At 36.6% G+C, this 19,260-nt stretch overlaps 1 protein-coding gene across 11 annotated transcripts in view; it reads right to left on the bottom strand.

The window, feature by feature from the left end:
* Nucleotides 1–865: 865 nt before the first annotated feature.
* Nucleotides 866–19,260, bottom strand: part of CCDC169 (coiled-coil domain containing 169) — a 70,319-nt gene continuing 51,924 nt past the window's right edge. For 8 of the 11 annotated variants that reach the window (XM_007960132.3, XM_073013390.1, XM_007960133.3 and 5 more), the window contains one exon: nt 4,740–5,986. In XM_007960132.3, coding sequence (XP_007958323.3) covers nt 5,887–5,986 — 100 coding nt within the window. In that variant the 3' untranslated portion in view covers nt 4,740–5,886. The other 3 variants (XM_073013403.1, XM_073013398.1, XM_073013385.1) reach the window with 3 other exon arrangements.

The following is a 19,260-nucleotide window of genomic DNA, read 5'->3' on the forward strand; positions in this document are numbered from 1 at the left end:
AAAAGAAACTAGCAACAGAGTAAACAGAAAACCTACAGAATGGGAGAAAATATCCATGAACTATGCATCTGACAAATGTCTAATATCCAGAACCTATAAGAAACTGAAACAACTCAGCAAGCAAAAAATAACCCCATTAAAAAAAAATGGGCAAAAGACATGAACAGACACTTCTCAAAAGAAGACATACAAGTGGCCAACAAACATGAAAAAAATGCTCCACATCACTAATCATCAGAGAAATGTAAATCAAAACCACCATAAGACACCATCTAACACCAGTCTGAATGGCTATTATTGAAAAGTCAAAAAGCAACAGATGCTGGTGAGGCTATGGAGAAAAAGGGAACACTTAGACACTGTTGGTGGAAATGTGAATTAGTTTAGCCACTGTGGAAAGCAGTCTGAAGATTTCTTAAAGAACTTAAAACACCATTTGACCCAGCAATCTTATTACTGGGTATATATATCCAAAAGAAAACAAATCTTTCTACTAAAAAGACAGATGCACTTGCATGCTCATCGCAGCACTATTCACAATAGTAAAGACATAGAATCAGCCTAGGTACCCACCAACAGTGGATTGAATAAGGAAAACGTGCTACATATACACCAGTGGTTCCCAACCCTGTTGACTCCAAGGACTGGTTTCATGGAAAACAATTTTTCCACAGACTGCATTGTTGGGAGGAGATGGTTTTGGGATGAAAATGTTCTACCTCAGATTAGTCGTTAGTTAAATTCTCATCGGGCATTAGATTCTTATAAGAAGCGTGCAACCTAGATCCTTCACATGCACAGTTCACAACAGGGTTCATGCTCCTATGAGGATTTAATGCTGCTGCTGATCTGATAGGAGGTGGAGTTTGGGTGGTAATGCTTGCTCGCCTGCAGCTAACCTCCTGCTGGGCAGCCCAGTTCCTAACAGGCCATGGACAGGTAACAGTCCATAGCCAGAGACTAGGGACTCCTGATATACACCATTGAATACTATACAGTCATAAAAGAAATGAAATCATGTCCTTTGTAACAATATGGATGCAGCTAGAGACCATTTTCCTAGGTAAATTAATACAGGAACAGGAAACCAAATACTGCATGTTCTTGCTTACAAGTGATAGCCAAACACTGGTCACATGGACATAAAGATAGCAACAATAGACACTGGGGAACTCTAGAGGGTGGAGGAAGAAAGGAGAGCAAACGTTGACAAACAACTGGTGGCTACTATGCTCAGTCCCTGGGTGATAGGATTATTTGTGCCCCATATCTCAGCATTACACAATATACCAGGGTAGCAAACCTGCACAGCTACCCCTGAATCTAAAATAAAAATTGAAATAAATAACAACAAAGAAAAAATAAAATCCTTATCTCTCACTGTAAAAAAGTAAAAATAAAAAGACCAAGGTGAAGTCAGCTTGAGGAGAGTTGGAAGAAGTTTCATTCAGTTTGAGAGATGGAGCCACACTGAACCAGCAGAGTGGGTCCCAATCTTTTCTGCACAATTTCCTGGGGGGAGGCTTAAAGAAATACATGTGAGATCACAATCCTGGGGGTAGTGCACATGTCTGAGTATTTTACTTTAAGCTCTTCAGGTGAGTCTGACACACAGCCAAGGTTGAGGACCCATGTAAGCAGGCGGGCCAGAGAGCTTTTTTTTTTTTTTTTTTTTTTTTTTTTGAGACGGAGTCTCGCTCTGAGGCCCAGGCTGGAGTGCAGTGGCCAGATCTCAGCTCACTGCAAGCTCCGCCAACCGGGTTCACGCCATTCTCCTGCCTCAGCCTCCCGAGTAGCTGGGACTACAGGTGCCCGCCACCACGCCTGGCTAATTTTTTTGTATTTTTAGTAGAGAAGGGGTTTCACCATGTTAGCCAGGATGGTCTCGATCTCCTGACCTTGTGATCCGCCCACCTCGGCCTGTCAAAGTACTGGGATTACAGACATGAGCCACCATGCCTGGCCGCCAGAGAGCTTTTTATCCAAGGCATGTCCTGTTCTCTGGTCCAGCCACACCAGCAGCACTGAAACCCAATGTCTCCAAGCAGCTGACCTCTAAAGGGTCCAATTCTTCTTTTAAGAGGGGACTGTTTGAAGAGATGTGAATAGAACATGAATAAGGGCAGAGAAGGTACAAATATGCTAACAGAGCAGATGTTCCAACTAGTTTATTGTGTTTTTACACACGCACACATACACATACACACACAAATAAATAAAAAGTAAGCTCTATACCCAGTAATAGCACTAGTGATAATGCATTTTTGTATTTTTAGGATCATATTTTTGAGAAAGATCAAATAATATTTCATTAACATTTATTTACTAATTAATATTAAAATAACTTATATTTAACATTTTTACAACAACCTTACTGAGGTATAAATCACAAAACATACCATTAACCCATTTAAAGTATACAATAATTTTCATTACTTTCACAGAGTTGTACAACTGTCACTGCAATCAATTTTAGAACATTTTCATCACCCCAAAAAGGAATCCTGTACCCATCAGCAGTCATTCTCCATCACCGACCCTTCTGCCAACCCTCAGCAACTACCGATCTATTTTCTGTCTCTATGGATTTGCCTATTTTTTGACATTTCATATAAATGGAATTATGCAATATATGGTCTTTTGTTATTCCATTATTTCACTTAAGATAATGTTTCCAAGGTTTACCCATGTTGTAGCATATATCAGCATTTCATTCCTTTCTACTGCCAAATAATATCCATTGCTGGAATATACCGCATTTTATTTACCCAATCGTCAGCTGATGAACATTTGGGTTGTTTCCACTGCTTGGCTATTTGAATAATGGTGCCACAAACCTTCCTGTACATGTTTTTATGTGGACATAGGTTTCCATTTTTCTTGGGCATATACCAAAGAGACTTGCTGTGTCATACAGTAACTCCATGTTTAACTTTTTGAGAAACTGACAGTTTTCCAAAGTGGCTGTATCACTTTGCATCCCCATCAGCAACATATGAGGGTTCCAGGTTCTTCACACTCATGTCAATACTCATGATCTGTCTTTTTTATTATGGCAATATTTGTTTTTAAAAATGGTATGTCTTGATATTTTGTAATACATTTAGATATCTTAAAATTTTTTATGTTGTTTTACTGATGGTTTTGCTTTATGATTTCTGAACTTTCCAATGAAAGAAAACAACTACTGAAGTCAATACATATTTGAGTATCAAAGACCCTAAACTGTCATTTTTGCTGCAGTTATTGCAGCAAATAATTAGATTTTTTTCCTTTTTCTTTGAGGCAGGGTCTTACTCTGTTGCCCAGGCTGGAGTACAGTGGCTCATTGCAGCCTCAACCTCCTGGGCTGGCTCAAGTGATCCTCCCACCTCAGCCTTCTGAGTACTAGGCTACAGGCATGTGTCACCACAACTGGTTAATTTTTGTCTTTTTTGTAGAGATGGGGTTTTGCCATGTTGCTCAGGCTGGTCTGGAACTCCTGGGCTCAAGCAATGCACCTGCCTCACCCTCCCAAAGTGACAGGAGGTGTGAGCTACCATGCCCAGCCAGTAATTGCATTTTCTTTATGACAAAATTATTTTCAGAGCTTAGAATTAGATAAAACGTTTTCTCTACTTGTAGATTCCTTCTACAGAGGAAAGCAGTCATTGCTTCTTTGCACTGACTGGTAGAAAGCTTAAAACTAAAACTTTTCTTGGTTGGAAATTCTTGCTAAATTATAATTTTTATTTTCATCTTTTATCTTGTAGGTATTTTTTGATACCTCTATATTAGTAAAAGCTAACTCACATCCCTTCTAGTGGGAAAGAGGCTATAAAGAAGTAAAGAAATAAATACGTGGTAAGTACCCTTTATCTGCACAGCAATCTCAAGGCAGTAATTATAAAGGATAAAACTGAAGATATGAAAAGTTATTTACCAAAGTCAGAAGCTTATAAGTGGCAAAACTGTATTAGAATACAGATCTTGGAGTCCCTCATTTCAGTTCTTTATACTTTCTCAACATTCCATCATTCCGTTTAATACAGACATTTTATGGCATCTGAAAAGTATCCCAAAGTAGCTCCTGCAGAACCAACACTTAAATGTAATAGAGTCCCTGCGATAAGATGTTCAACTAATATTTTATCCCAGTGATTGAGATAACTTTAAATGTCCCTCAATAGTCCCCACAATAGCTTAGCTCTGTATGAAAGGAAAAAAATGTGTTTATTTTTCATTGACAATTATAATTATTATAATCATGATTTTTTTTGGAAACAGTCTTACTCTGTCTCCCAAGCTGGAGTGCAGTGGCATGATCTCAGTTCACTGCAACCTCTGCCTCCCAGGTTCAAGTGATTCTCGTGCCTCAGCCTCCTGAGTAGCTGGGATGACAGGCGTGCACAACCATTTCAGGCTAATTGTATTTTTTCTATTTTTAGTAGAAACAAATTTTGCCATGTTGACCAGGCTGTTCTCAAACTCCTGGACTCAAGTGATCTGTCTGCCTTGGCCTCCCAAAGTACTAGGATTTCAGGTGTGAGCCACCACACCTGGCCTATAATTATTATTTTAATTATTAATTTTCTACTAATGCTGAGAAAGATGGTATAAGACATAAAAATCTAATATTTATCTAATGATATGGGTCAAGGCACCTAATATCAATAGTTAGCTAAAGAATAGTGGAAAATATTTACAAATAATTCCAATGTAGAATAATTTATAGAAAGTTACTTTATATTTTTCCACATTACATTTTAAAATAACTTAAAATATTTTTGGCTATATGAAATGTATATATTCTTCCTTAAAGAAAGAAAATAAACTTTTATAGAAGTAGTTGCAGAAATGCATTTGGTATTCATTACTGGTGATACAGAATTAAATTTACGTTTAGTGCCAGATATAGGATGAGAACACCATTAGATGGAAACTATACTTACCTCTAGGTGATTTCTATAAATTTGAAGTCCAATGATTTCACTTATTAAAGTGGACAAATAAGTTACATGTTCCGGACCTAGGTGACAGTTACAAAAACTATCTAAAAGACAAAAACAGTCTAACCATGAATGAGAGGATTCAATACATTTTATAAATGCCTCAAAAGAACTCTTTTCTTATTCTCATTCTATCTCCACGTCTGGACTTGAGTATTGTGAACAATTGCAGTTTGGTCTAAAGAATTACTCCATCACTATGAATTACCACATGTCACAAAATGACTTAAATCACTAGTGTTAAGTAAGTGGTAGGACCTTATGATTGAATAAATACTGGTTTTCTAGAATCGTAAAAAACCTCAGAAAGTGTATAGTTTTGCCTCAGTCATTTTACAGGTGTGGGAAATAAACAAGAGGTGAAGGGACTTGCCCAAGACCTCCTAAGTTCATGGCAGAGTGGAGACTACAAACAAGTTTATTTATGATCTAAGGTTGTTCTACAATACCATAATATTTCAAGTCAAAACTTAAAATGGACTTGATTTTTGGCTTTGTTTAAACGTGCAATTTAAAAAACTGAGCAAGATCCAGCCCAAAATGGCAAAAAGGTTTTTATGAATACACAGTTTTCGCTGACAGTCAACTAGAAACCAAATAGAATAGCAATGTTTCTATCAGACCAGATAATGGGTGTATCATTAAAAGTAAGTGTAACGATGCCAGCCTTCAGATTCCCTAGGATATTTTAAAACTCTCAAGCACTTCATAGTTTAGGGTCACTGGAGAAAATTACTTTTATGCAAACAAAGGAACACACATCTGGAAAAGGAGCTAAAGAAAAATTTGGCAGTTCTTATCTATTTTATTCCCTGAAGAAATGTGCTGACCATTAACTTCATAAGTTGAATATTAAAAATGGAAAAAGGAAGAAATAGAAATCCACCCAGTTCTGGAATCATGGATGGAGTTCTGGAAGATGGTTTGATCTTGTAATCTTTTTTACTGGTCCTCTCTTGGCACTCACTGTCTTCTGCTTAGCTGGATTATATCTTCCACTGAAATAAATAAGTGTTCATCATAATTTTTCAGTCACCATTATGTACAACAAAAACCTCCCTATAGGCCACACAGGGAGAAATGTATATTGTACCTTGTTCCCCACCCCCCAACCCAATAGACCCTCACATGGAAACCTTCTTGTGAATAGTTTCTGCTTACAGTGCAAATCTTAGGCAGCCTTCTGTTATAGCATATCATCTCCACAGCTACAGAGGCATATAGCTTAAGGGTAGATAATTCAAAGGCTGGGAAGCAGCGTGTCAGGTGCCCTAATGTGGAAAGTTCTGTCTAATGAGGGATAAGACAGATCCATGAATTCCTTTTCTTAGATTTCCATGAGATCCATTTTCCATTAATGACTTAATGTGGCATTAAAAAGCCAACCTACCTTACACTCTGACTTGAGAGAGTAAAAGGCCACTTCAATTTCCTAAAAACTTTCTTAGTTAGGGGGTGATGGCAGTAAAATGATGAGTAAGAACCTGTCATTTTCTCCTCATTAAAATGAAGGATAAAATTCTCTTCTGCTTAAAAGTGATGACAAATTGGCAAATATGGTTAGAAGCAACTTTATCAAAACTCTGGAAATTAACAAAAGTGTTGCAACAATCCTGGAGAATTTATAAAATAACAACAACAGAAACAAATGGCTGAAACTTCGAATACTGAGCTTTGTAGCATTTTAACTTGCCCTACGCCTATCCACTGTTCCCCTGGCTCTCATCCCCAGCTCCATGGTAGGCTTGAAAACCAACAGTGCACAATTGCAGTGAAAACCCAGTAGCCTGGCAGACACCATAAGGGGCAGAATAGGGCTGGAGCTCCTTTAACACCTATTTCAGAGGAGTTTCATTATTATTATTATTATTATTTTTTTTTTTTGAGACGGAGTCTTGCTCTGTCACCCGGGCTGGAGTGCAGTGGCCGGATCTCAGCTCACTGCAAGCTCCGCCTCCCGGGTTTACGCCATTCTCCTGCCTCAGCCTCCCGAGTAGCGGGGACTACAGGCGCCCGCCACCTCGCCCGGCTAGTTTTTTGTGTTTTTAGTAGAGACGGGGTTTCACTGTGTTAGCCAGGATGGTCTCGATCTCCTGACCTCGTGATCCGCCCGTCTCGGCCTCCCAAAGTGCTGGGATTACAGGCTTGAGCCACCGCGCCCGGCCAGGAGTTTCATTATTTAAATAGTCTGGTGATTACTTGAAACACCACTTACAAAGCTATCTTTATTTGACCTAACTTGGAGATGGTCCAGTGTAAATAGCCTTTTCCCTAGGGGCATGGAACAATAAGAAACCATTGTTTAATTTCAGAGCTGCTGGGAGTTAGTAGATAACAATTGAGGAAAAAAATAGGCTTACCAGGAAGCTTAAAAGGAAAAGCTGAGAGGCCAGGCTCAGTGGCTCTCACCTGTAATCCCAGCACTTTGGGAGGCTAAGGGAGGCAAGTGGATCACTTGAGGTCAGGAGTTTGAGACCAGCCTGGCCAGTATGATGAAACCCCACCTGTACTAAGAATACAAAAAAAAAAAAAAAAAAAAGGAAAAAGAAAGAAAAACATTAGCCAGGCGTGGTGCTACATGCCTGTAATCTCAGCCACTTGGGAGGCTGAGACATGAGAATCACTTGAGCCTGAGCGGAGGTTGCAGTGAGCTGAGATCATGCCTAGGCAACAGAGTTAGACTCTGTCTCTTAAAAAAAGGAAAAGCTGTGAAATGAGTGTTAATAAGCTCCATTATATTTCTTGGAATCTAGAAGACCATACACACGTGTAACTGTGGGGATGCATAGGAGTGTGTGCATACTCAGGAAAGGCCTGAAAAGTCCCTAAGCTCTTTCCTCTGGCTGACCTTGAGGCTCTGCACAAGCAGGAAGTAAAGAATAAGGTAGAGTTGTAATTTGCCTGGCCAGCTGTTGAAGGCATGCTCCAACACACACACACAGAGCCCATCAGCAAAGGCTAGGAGATTTATTGATTCTAGGCATTTAAAGAAATCTGTTCAATCATTAGCTGACCCCTAAGCTAACTCAGCAGAGACTTCAGTGTCCACCCCAACAAAGAATACAGATTTTACATAATTATTTCAGAAAAGTCACTAAACAAGCAGCTGCAAAAACAGTGACAACAATAAACCCTGGGAAGGGGAAAGAAACTAATATACAGAGTGGCCACATTATATTTTTTAAAACATCCAGTTAAAAAAGAAAAACTACAATATATGAGATGAGACCAAAAAAATGGCTCTTATACAAGAAAAAAAGCAACTAATAAACACTTTCCCTGAGGAAGTCCAGATGTTAGACTTAATAGAGAAAGACTTTAAATCTACTATTTAAATATGTTTAAAGAACTAAAGGAAATCATATCTATAGAAGAAATTATGAGAATGATGTCTCACCAAATCAAGAATACTAATAAGAGAAAGAAATTATTTAAAAAGAACCAAATAGGCATTCTGGAGTTGAAAAAGAAAATAACTGAAATGAAGAATTCACTAGAAGAGCTCAACAGCAGATTGGAGCAGGCACAAGAGTCAGTGAAGTTAAAGATTTGTCAACTAAGATCGTCTGGTTTGAGCAACAGATAACAAAGAATAAAGTGAAGGAAATTAAAATATTTTCCCCCAAAATATAGTTCTTTGACATATTTTGAAATGTCAGTCTCCTGGCCAGCAGGCAGAAATGGCCTTACAAAGCTGTCTTAAGTGGGGAACATTTGCGTTAATGTGGAGAATCTCCACTAATGAGCTGTGCCACTTCCCCTTTCTATGCTTTTCCCCAGATCTAGGAGAGATTGAAAGTCTGACACATTTAAAAGTCTGAGAAGAAACATTTTCCATCTATTCTCTTTGATGGTGGCTTCATCTACATAAAAAGTCCACCTTTGTTTGCTAAACCTCTTCTCCCTGCTCCTATAACCTTTTTAAAAATCAGAATCTAAGCCCCCACTCTTTCTGTAACCTCAAAATGGTATATAAGTTTCTATAACTCATTGGGAAGTTGGGTCTTCATTCTGAAGACTCCCATGTATACATATTAAATAAATTTGTGTGCCTTTTCTCCTATTAATAAATCTGATTCATGTCTGTGATTTTTAGTAAACTTTAGGGGCAAGAGCCTATGGCCCCCACTAAAGAAAACTGAACAGTCTCAGAGACCTGCAAAACACCATCAACTATACCAACATATGTATAATAAGTGTCCCAGAAGGAGAGAGGAAAGAGAAAAGGCCAGATAGATTATTTGAAAAATAATAGCTAAAAATTTCCCAAATTTCATTAAAAATATTGATCTACAAATTTAAGAAACCTAACAAATTGCAAGATGAATATCCAGACACATCATAATCAAACTATCAAAAGCCAACACAAACAGGGAATCTTGAAAGCAGCTAGAATGAAGCAACTCAGTCTGTATAAGGGATCTTCAGTAGGAGTAACAACTGATTTCTCATCAGAAACTATGAAGGCCTGAAGGCAGTGAGATGAAATATTCAAAGTGCTAAAGGAAAAAGACTTTCAACTAAGAATTATATATGCAACAAAACTATCCTTCTAAAATAAAAGAAAAATTAAGACATTTCCAGATAAGGAAAAACAGAAGGAATTAATCATCAGTGAACCTGCCCTATAAAAAATAGTAGAGACTTTTGTGTTGAAATAAAAGGACATTTGATAGTAGTGTAAATTCATGTGAAAAAGTAAAGAAAACTAGTAAAGGTAACTACATAAGTAAACATAAAAATGGGATAGATGTGGTTTTTGTTTGTAATTCTTTTTAAATCTCCTAACTGATTAAGAAAATAACTGCACGAGCAATAATTGTAAATCTGTTGATGGAAACAAAATGTATAAAGTTGTAATTTGTATGACAATAACAGCACAAAGTAAGGTGGAGGGAATGGAGCTACATAGGAAAGATCTTTTGGTATACTACTGAAATTAAGTTGATTTGAACCTAAAGTAGATTGTTATAAATTAATATCCTAGTTGTAATTCCCAGGGCAACCACTGAGACCAAGACCAGATGGCTTCACTGGTAAATTCTACCAAACATTAGATCATACATATGTAAAACCAATCCTTCGTGCATACTTCATAAAAATGAAATAGGAGAGAACACCTTCCTACTTATTTTATGAGGCAAATATTACTCTTATTTTCTTGTTTCTGCTTGTTTGGGGTTTGGTTTGCTCCTCTTTTTCAAGTTTCTTAAGGTAGAAGATTTGATTTTTTGTTTGAAATGATTCCTTTAAAAATATATTTACAGCTATAAATTTATCTCTAAGCACTAAACCTAATAAAGAAAATCTATGAACAAAATTTACAGCCAACATTATATTTAATGTAAAAACCAAAAGCTTTCTCTCTAAGATAAGGAACAAGTTAAGGATGTTCACTATTACCACTTCTATTCAACATTGTATAGAATTAGGCAAGAAAAATAGATAAAAGGCACCCAAATTAGAAGAAAAAAAAGGAGTAAAAAAAGAAGAAGAAAAAGAAGAAAAAATGGAGTAAAATGATCTCTATTTAGGTGACATGTTCTTATGTATAGAAAATACTAAGGCATACACATACACATACACATACAGACACAGACACACGCATGCATTTATGAGATCCAGGGTTTCTGGATTTAAGATCAATATGCAAAAATCAACTGTATTTCTAGACAATGCAATATATAGTCCTAAAATGAAATTTAAAACATAATTCTATCTCAAACTGCATCAAAAAGAATACAGCATTAGGAATAAATTTAGCCAAAGAATTGCAAGATTTGTACATTAAAATCTATAAACTATCTATGAAAGAAATTAAAGAAGATCTAAATAAATAGAAAGAAATTCATGTTCTTGGATTAGAAGACTTAATATTGTTAAGATGGCAATACTACCCAAAGTGATCTACAGATTCAACACACTCTCTTCATCAAAACACCAGCTATATTTTGTGAAGAAACTGACAAGTGGATCCTAAATCCACATGGAAATTAAAGGGACTCTGAATAACCAAAACAATCTTGAAAAAGAACAATAAAATTTGAGTACTCACACTTCTTGATTTTAAACTCACTAAAAAAGTTAGTCATCCAGATAGTATGGTATTGGCATAAGGATAGGGTTATAGATCAATGAAATACAACTGGGAGTCTAACAGTAAACCCATATGTTATGGTCAATTGTTTTTTTACAAGAGTGCCAAGACCACTTAATTGGCGAAGTATACTGTCTTCAACCTATGGTGCTAGGACAACTGAATAAATACAGGCAAAAGAGTGAAATTGGATGCCTATCTCATATCATATACAAAAATGAACTCAAAATGGGTGAAAAGGGAGCTAAAACTATAAAACTCTTAGAAGAAAACATAGGTTAGGCAATGACTTCTTATATATGACACCTAAAACACAAGTAACCAAGAAAAAGTAGATGACGGTCTTTATCAAAATAGAGAACTTTTGGGTTTCTAAAGATATCATCAAGAAAGTAAAAAGACCATCCATAGAATGGGGAAAAAAAATTGTAAATCTTTTATCTGATAAGCTCTCAGACCCAGAATATAAAATGCTCTCAATGCAAGGTAACAGAGACAAACAAGCCAATTTAATAATAGGCAAAGGACTTGAATAGACATTTCTCCAAAGAAGATACAGTTGTCCCACTATATCCACGGGTGATTGGTTCCAGGACCCCCATGGATACCAAGATTCACAGATGCTCAAGTCCCTTACATAAAATGGTGTCATATTTCTATATAATGTACACACATAATCCAGTATACTTTAACTCATCTCTCGATTACTTATACATAATACAAAAGTAGATGCTACATAAATAGATGTTATACTGTATTGGGTTCTTAAAAATTATTGATTATTATTGTATTATTATTATTATTATTATTATTGTTTTTTTCCCCAATTTTTTTGATCCACAGTTGGTTGAATTCATGGATGCAGAATTCATGCATATGGAAGGCTATCTGTATAGAAATGGCCAACAAGTACAAGAAAAGATGTTCAACATCATTAGTCATTAGGAAAGTGCAAATCAAAACCACAGTAAGATACCACTTCACATCCACTAGGATGGTTAAATTTCTTTTAAATAAAGGACAACGTGTTGACAAGGATATGGAGAAACTGGAACCCTGATACATTGCTGACAGAAATATAAAATGGTACAGCCACTACAGAAAACAGCTTGGCAGTTCCTTGAAAAGATAAACAGAATGGAATTAACACAGCAATTCCACTTTTAGGCATGCACCAAAGAGAATTAAAAACACTTACACACAAAACTTGTACAGGGATGTTCATAGTAGCATTATTCAAAATAGTGAAGAGGTGTAAATATGTAAATATCTATCAGCTGATGATTTGGTAAATAAAATGTGGTATATCCAAAAACTGGAATATTACTCCACCATAAAAAGGAATAAAGAACTCGCATATGTTCCAATATGGATGAACCTTGAAAATGTTATGCTAAGTGGCATAAGTTAAACACACAAGTTCACATATTGTGTATGCTCCCATTTACAGTTGGAAATGTGCCACATAACATTTCAGTCAGCAATGGACTGCATATATGACAGTATTCCTGTAAGATAATACTGTATTTGTACTATACCTTTTCTATGTTTAGATACACAAATACTTACCATTGTGTTACAATTATCAGAGTGTTCAGTACAGTAATATGCTGTACAGGTTTGTAACTTAGGAGCAATAGGCTATACCATATAGCTAGGTGTGTAGTAGGCTCTACCATCTAGGTTTTTGTAAGCACACTCTATGATGTTTGCACAATGACAAAATTGCCTTATGACACACTTCTCACAACATGTCCCCATCATTAAGGGACATGTGACTGACTGTATATGAAATAACCAAACCAGAGAAAACCATAAAGACAGAAAGCAGATTAGTAATTGCCAGGAGTTTAGTGGAAGGGGGTTTGGGAACTAACTGCTCATTCACACAGGCTTTCTTTCTGGGGTGATGAAAATGTTCTGGAATCAGTTAGCAGTGATGCTTGCATGACCCCATGAACATACTAAAAATCATTGAGTTGTACACTTTATTATTTTTATTTAAAAAAAATTTTTAATGAGGTCTGGCTCTGTTGCCCAAGCTGCAATGAAGTGGCACGAATATAGCTCACTGCAGCTCAACTCCTGGGCTCAAGTGATTGTCCTGCCTTGGCCTTTTGAAGTGCTAAGGATACAGAGTTGTAGGCTGAAAGGATAATTTTTTTTGGTATATGAATAATATCTCAATAAAATAACTTTTTAAAATGTGCTTTGGGAATAATTTATTTCATGTTAAAATTTCCTTTAGTTTATTAATCATGTTTAAAAAATGATTTCTTCTGGTGAAATATGGAATTAATCACAATCATTCAATTATTATATTTAATTAATATAGCTCATTATAGATATTACTTATAGTATGAAATGATTTTCTATTACATTAAGGATGTTTTGAGTAGCTTCCAAAATAAGGCCCATTTCTAAAAGATCTAACTAACATGATGACACTAATGTCTTAATAATAACTGACTAATGACACTAATGATGAAGCTGAGGTACTTTACTGGTAAAAGATATTTAATCTCCTAGATGTCTTTTAGAGCAATGTTTTCCAAACTGCAGAATGCAACTCATTAGTGGATTGATTTACTGAATTACAATAGCAATATAAAAATAACAGAAAAGGAAACAACAGAAGAAGAAAAAGAATATATATTAATAAAAAGAACAGAAAAGGGGCCAGGTGCAGTGATTCATGCCTGTAATCCCAGCACTTTAGGAGGCCAAGGTGGGAAACTGCTTGAGCCCAGGAGATTAAGACCTGCCTGAAAAACATGGCAAGACCCTGTCTATATTCTCTACAAAAAAATCAAAAAATTAGCTGGACATAGTGGCTCATGCCTATAGTCCTAGCTATCAGGAGGCTGAGGCAGGGGACCTCTTGAGCCTGGGAGTTTAGGGTTACAGTGAGCAATCACCATACCACTGCACTCTAGCCGGGGCAACAGCGCAAGACCTGTCTCTTTAAAAAAAGAAAAAAAAAAAAAAAAAAACCAGAAAAAGAAATATCAATATGCATCGCACATAGTAAGAGAAAATACTTTCATAAATTGTAAAGTATATAAATATATATGTGGGTATAGGATCACAATATGCTGTCAGTCATGGTCAAGAAAGTTTGGAAACCATTCTATGCTCCTGAGTATTATGGTTTTTAAATAAATAATAGTGGCTAAGCCTCCTGCAAGTTTATATTATCAATAGCGTAACAGTCACTTGCAGTTCCAAATTATTGTCATATGTATTTTTCTGTCCTCACAAATCAATACATTGTTACTCTGCTGATTATTTATATTCAATAAAGTACTATAGTAATGATAATAGTTAATGTTTATTGAACTAGGGATTTAAAAAAATAATCTCTAATTCTCATACCAATCATTCGTTTTGGGTTTCATCTCTTCATCTTATGGGTGAGAAAATGGAATCCGAGAGTGGTTACTTATATAAAACCACATTAAATAAAAAGAAATGGAGGCAAAAACTGATTGGTCTATCTGCTCCAAAGTCAGTGCCGATTTTCATTTACACTTGTCCCCCCTTTATCCATGGTTTTACTTTCCACAGTTTCAGTTACCTGTGGTCAGCCACAGTCTAAAAATAGGTGATTAGGGTACAATAAGCTATTTTGAGAGAGAGAGAGAGACCACATTCATATAACTTTTATTACAGTATGTTGTTATAATTAAGTTGTATTATTAGTTACTGCTAATCTCTTCCTATGCCTAATTTGTAAATTTAATTTTATCATAGATATCTATGTATGTAAAAAAAATAGTATACATAGGGTGCAGTACTATCCATGGTTTTGGTATCCACTGGTGGTCTTTGGAATGTATCTCCCTTGGGTAAGAGAGGACGACTGTACCACCTTGCTTCTCACTATTTTTTTAAACACTGTAGTGTATTAGTCACACAGTATTTATACTGCTATTTTGACTCAAGAATTTCCATAGTCTATCTGGACTGTCTCAACTTTTTAAATAAAAAAAATATTTAAAATGATTATAAAATATACATATTCTTATATAAAACCTAAGAGGCATAAATATAAGTCATCCACAATTTCACTAACCTATTTTGTACTATAATTTTTGTTTACTATTATAGGTAAGCGTTTTTCTATGTCAGCTATGTACTTGACTAGAATGTCATTTTTGCAACTTCCTAATATCAATACAGTTATTGACTTATTCTTTCAATTTTGGATATTTTGGTTGTGTTATCTCTACTGTAGCTGCTTTTTAACAAAATCAAAATCAGAAGGATGTGCCCCTAACAATCTGCCTCTTACCAAGTCCTAGAATCAATTTCCCTCAGGTTCTTTTGCTCCAGGGCACCAACAGCTCCTTGGTTATTTTCTTCCTTTAGGGCTTTTAGTCACTTTAAAACTGTTCATAAGCAGAAAAAAATGAGGTTTCACACTAAAGAAAAAAATAAACTTTAGTTTTCTATTTTTAGGAACTATTCCTGTGGTATCAGTTTTGAGCTCCTTGCTTTTGGGAATGTGATTTTTCATAGTTAATACACACCATGGGGCACAGTCAATAAAGTTACCTATTGACTTGTCTAGACTTTTTTGGCAACTTACAAAACTTATCCTAAAAAGACTGTTTCTCCTATTTAATCTTAAAGAGCCTTTTGTCAAATTGGTATAGGTAAAGATCTCTAGAATACATCCTTCAACAGCAGTATAGATATCTTGTTCATTTGTGGCCATAATACATAGTAGTATGTCTACATAGTAGGACTATAAGAGCTAATATTAAATCAGACACTATCCCTTTCTGCTAGATTTTTAAAAGAGAATTTCACATTTACGTGGGTATTTTCAAATGTTCTGATTTGTTCTGAACATTAGGAAAAATGGGATTAAGTCAATATTTTAATATTAGTACGTATGAGAATATCAACCAAAGCAAACTTTGAAAGCCATGGAGACTTGATTAAAAGTTCATAAATCATAAATGTATCAACTCATAAATTATAATAAAGCAAATACTGATGTAACCACCACTTAGGTCAATCACTAGAATATTATCATCATACTGGAAGATGGCATCATGTCACTCACAATTATTATTCACTTCTTCCTTCCCATTGGTATTAATAATTACTAGCCTGTCTTCTGACATCACAGTTTTGTCTGTCTTTGAACTTTAAATGAATGGGATCACATTGTACATATTCTTTTATTTCTGACCTATTTCACTCAATACTAAGAATTATCCATAACATTGTATGAGTTATAGTTTGTTTGTATTGCTATTATTCATATATATATATATATATATATATATATAAAATTTTTATCCATCCCATTACTGATGGATATTTAGGCTGTATTCAGTTTTGAACTGTCAAGAATAAAGCTGCTATGAACATTCTTGTTCTTTTGGTGTAAATGTATGCACAATTCTATTTGATATATTACTGGAATTGTTGGGTTACAGAGAAGGTGTATGATCAGTTAAATATAGAAAGTAATGCTAAAATGTATTTGATATGGTTTGATCCTGTGTCCCCAACCCAAATCTCATGTTGAATTGTAATCCCTGGTGCTGGGGAAGTGACCTGGGGGGAGATAATTGAATCCTGGGGGCAGATCTCCCCCTTAGTGTTCTTGTGATAGTGGGTTCTCACGAAATCTGGTTTTTTGAAAATGTGTAGCACTTCCCCATTCACTCTCTCTTCTGCTCTGCCATGTGAAGAAGGCGCTTGCTTCCCCTTCGCCCTTCCACCATGGTTGTAAGTTTCCTGAGGACTCCCCAACCATGTTTCCTACACAGCCTGTGGGACTGTGATTCAATTAAACTTCTTTTCTTCATAAATTACCGAGTCTCAGGTAGTTCTTTATAGCAGTGTGAAAACAAATAGAGTATTCCAAAGTGGTTGTATAAATTTATACTCCTACTAGCAGTGTATGAGAATCCCCTATTCCTCCACATCCTTGATAACTACTTGAAATCATCCATCTTCAAAATTTGTGGTTATATCTTGTAATTTTAATTTGCATTCTGCTGATGAGTAATGATGCTGAGTCTCTCTTCACATGTCCTTTGGTCATCTGGATATCCCATTCTGTGAGGTGCATAATACCATAACTTCCTTTAAAGACCCAAATTTGAGTCATCAACAAAAGGAGGATACTAACTTCCAGAGTTAAGCCAGTAAGAAAAACAATATTTTGAGGTAGTACCAATTATGTAATCATCCACTAATTTGGATGATTATAGAGATATTTCTATGTTTCTATTAGATGAATGATTCGCATTGTTTACAGTTTCAGAGAGTGAAGGTTTTTAATTTTTTTTCCATTTGACCATTCATTTAGTCATAAATTCATTCAAAAATTATTAAACACCGATTTATGCCAGGCACTGTATTCAATATTAAGTTTCATCAGAGGTGGAAGTGATTGATCTGGGATCAAGCACAAGCAGTGCTGGAGGGCACAAACCAGCTGAATGGGCAGGTATCCCAGACCATGTCATCCACCTCAATGCCCTAGCGCCTTAAGCTCAGTTCAGACCTGTGGTGTGGAGGGCCTCACAGACAAGCTGATCATCAGCCTGATTCACCGCTGCTGCTACATAAGAGGGTGGGGAGGAATGAGTTTGGCACCCAGGTGATCTATTTAGTTGTCCTTTGGTAGTAACTTGCCCAATTTTGACAGTAAGTGGACAAGTATCTTAGCCATGACCTGGAAAGGACATGATAAACAGAAGCTCAGATTCCCCAGGGATAAGAGTCTGGGTCATCCTGCCAGAGGAATAAAAGGCCCACACTTGAGTCATGGATAAATCAGCTTGGTACACGGGACTGCGGCTGCGCAATAGCCCTACTCTCTCTGCCCAAACCTGGTTCCTAGCCTTCCCCCACAGGTGTTGATCCTAAGAACGCTCACTAATAAACTTCCTGGCCAGGTGCAGTGGCTCATGCCTGTAATCTCAGCACTTTGGGAGGCTGAGGTGGGAGTATCTTTTGAGGTCAGAAGTTCGAGACCATCCTGACCAACATGGTGAAACTCTGTCTCTACTAAAAATACAAAAATTAGCCAGGAATGGTGGCACACAGCTGTAATCTCAGCTATTTGGGAGGCTGAGGCAGAATAATAATTTGAATCCAGGAGGCACAGGTTGCAGTGAGCAGAGATTGCACCACTGCACTCCAACCTGGGTTACGAAGACTCCATCTCATAATAAATACATAAGGCCAGGCGCGGTGGCTCACACCTATAATCTCAGCTCCTTGGGAGGCAAAGGTGAGTGGATCACCTGAGGTCAGGAGTTCGAGACCAGCCTGACCAACATGGAGAAATCCCGTCTCTACTAAAAACACAAAATTAGCTGGGCATGGTGGCATGTGTCTGTTATCCCAGCTACTCGGGAGGTTGAGGAAAGAGAATCACTGGAACCTGGGAGGCAGAGGCTGCAGTGAGCCAAGATCGTGCCATTGCACTCCAGCCTGGGCAACAAGAGCTAAACTCCATTTCAATAAATAAATAAATAAATAAAATAAACTTCCTACATACTGATTCCTGTTTCAGAGTCTACTCCCTGAGAGATCCGACTCCCAGGAATATTCAATGGAAAACCAAACTGCCCTCGCAGACCTATATTCTGGTGACATATATGTGTGTATGTGCTAATATATGATTAGAATAAAGAAGTTTAACTTTCATTTTTGAAATATTTCCCTCTTCACTATTTAAGCAAATTTGAATAACAGAGGTAATATATTTTTAGAACAGATTTGAATTGGAAAATAAATCTGAACTTCAAGATATTAATAAAAATATTTAGGGTGGTTGTGCAGAAAAGTCAGCATAGCAGGCTTGAGACTACTGTCTTTGGAAAAGCTTGCTTGCGAGGTTGGCCCTTGGCTGGTATCTGGAAACTTACTGGTAAACAGTTCCCTACACTGATATAAACCTTTTCCCAAATGAAAAGAATGATTCACTATGCCTATGCTGTTTGTACAAACAATGTGGTTTATACTGAACACCTGCTTTCCTTCCGGGAGTCTGGAATTTTGGTGCACACCAGGCAGAGGAAGCCTATGTGATCTGCTCCCAGTAGAAACATTAGGTCCTAAGTATCTAATGAGCTTCTCCGGTAGATAAAACTTCAAGTACTGTCATACTTGTTGTTGTAATTTTTTGCTGGAGGAATT

Source organism: Chlorocebus sabaeus, chromosome 3 (assembly GCF_047675955.1).
Source record: "Chlorocebus sabaeus isolate Y175 chromosome 3, mChlSab1.0.hap1, whole genome shotgun sequence".
Taxonomy (NCBI): Eukaryota; Metazoa; Chordata; class Mammalia; order Primates; family Cercopithecidae; genus Chlorocebus; species Chlorocebus sabaeus.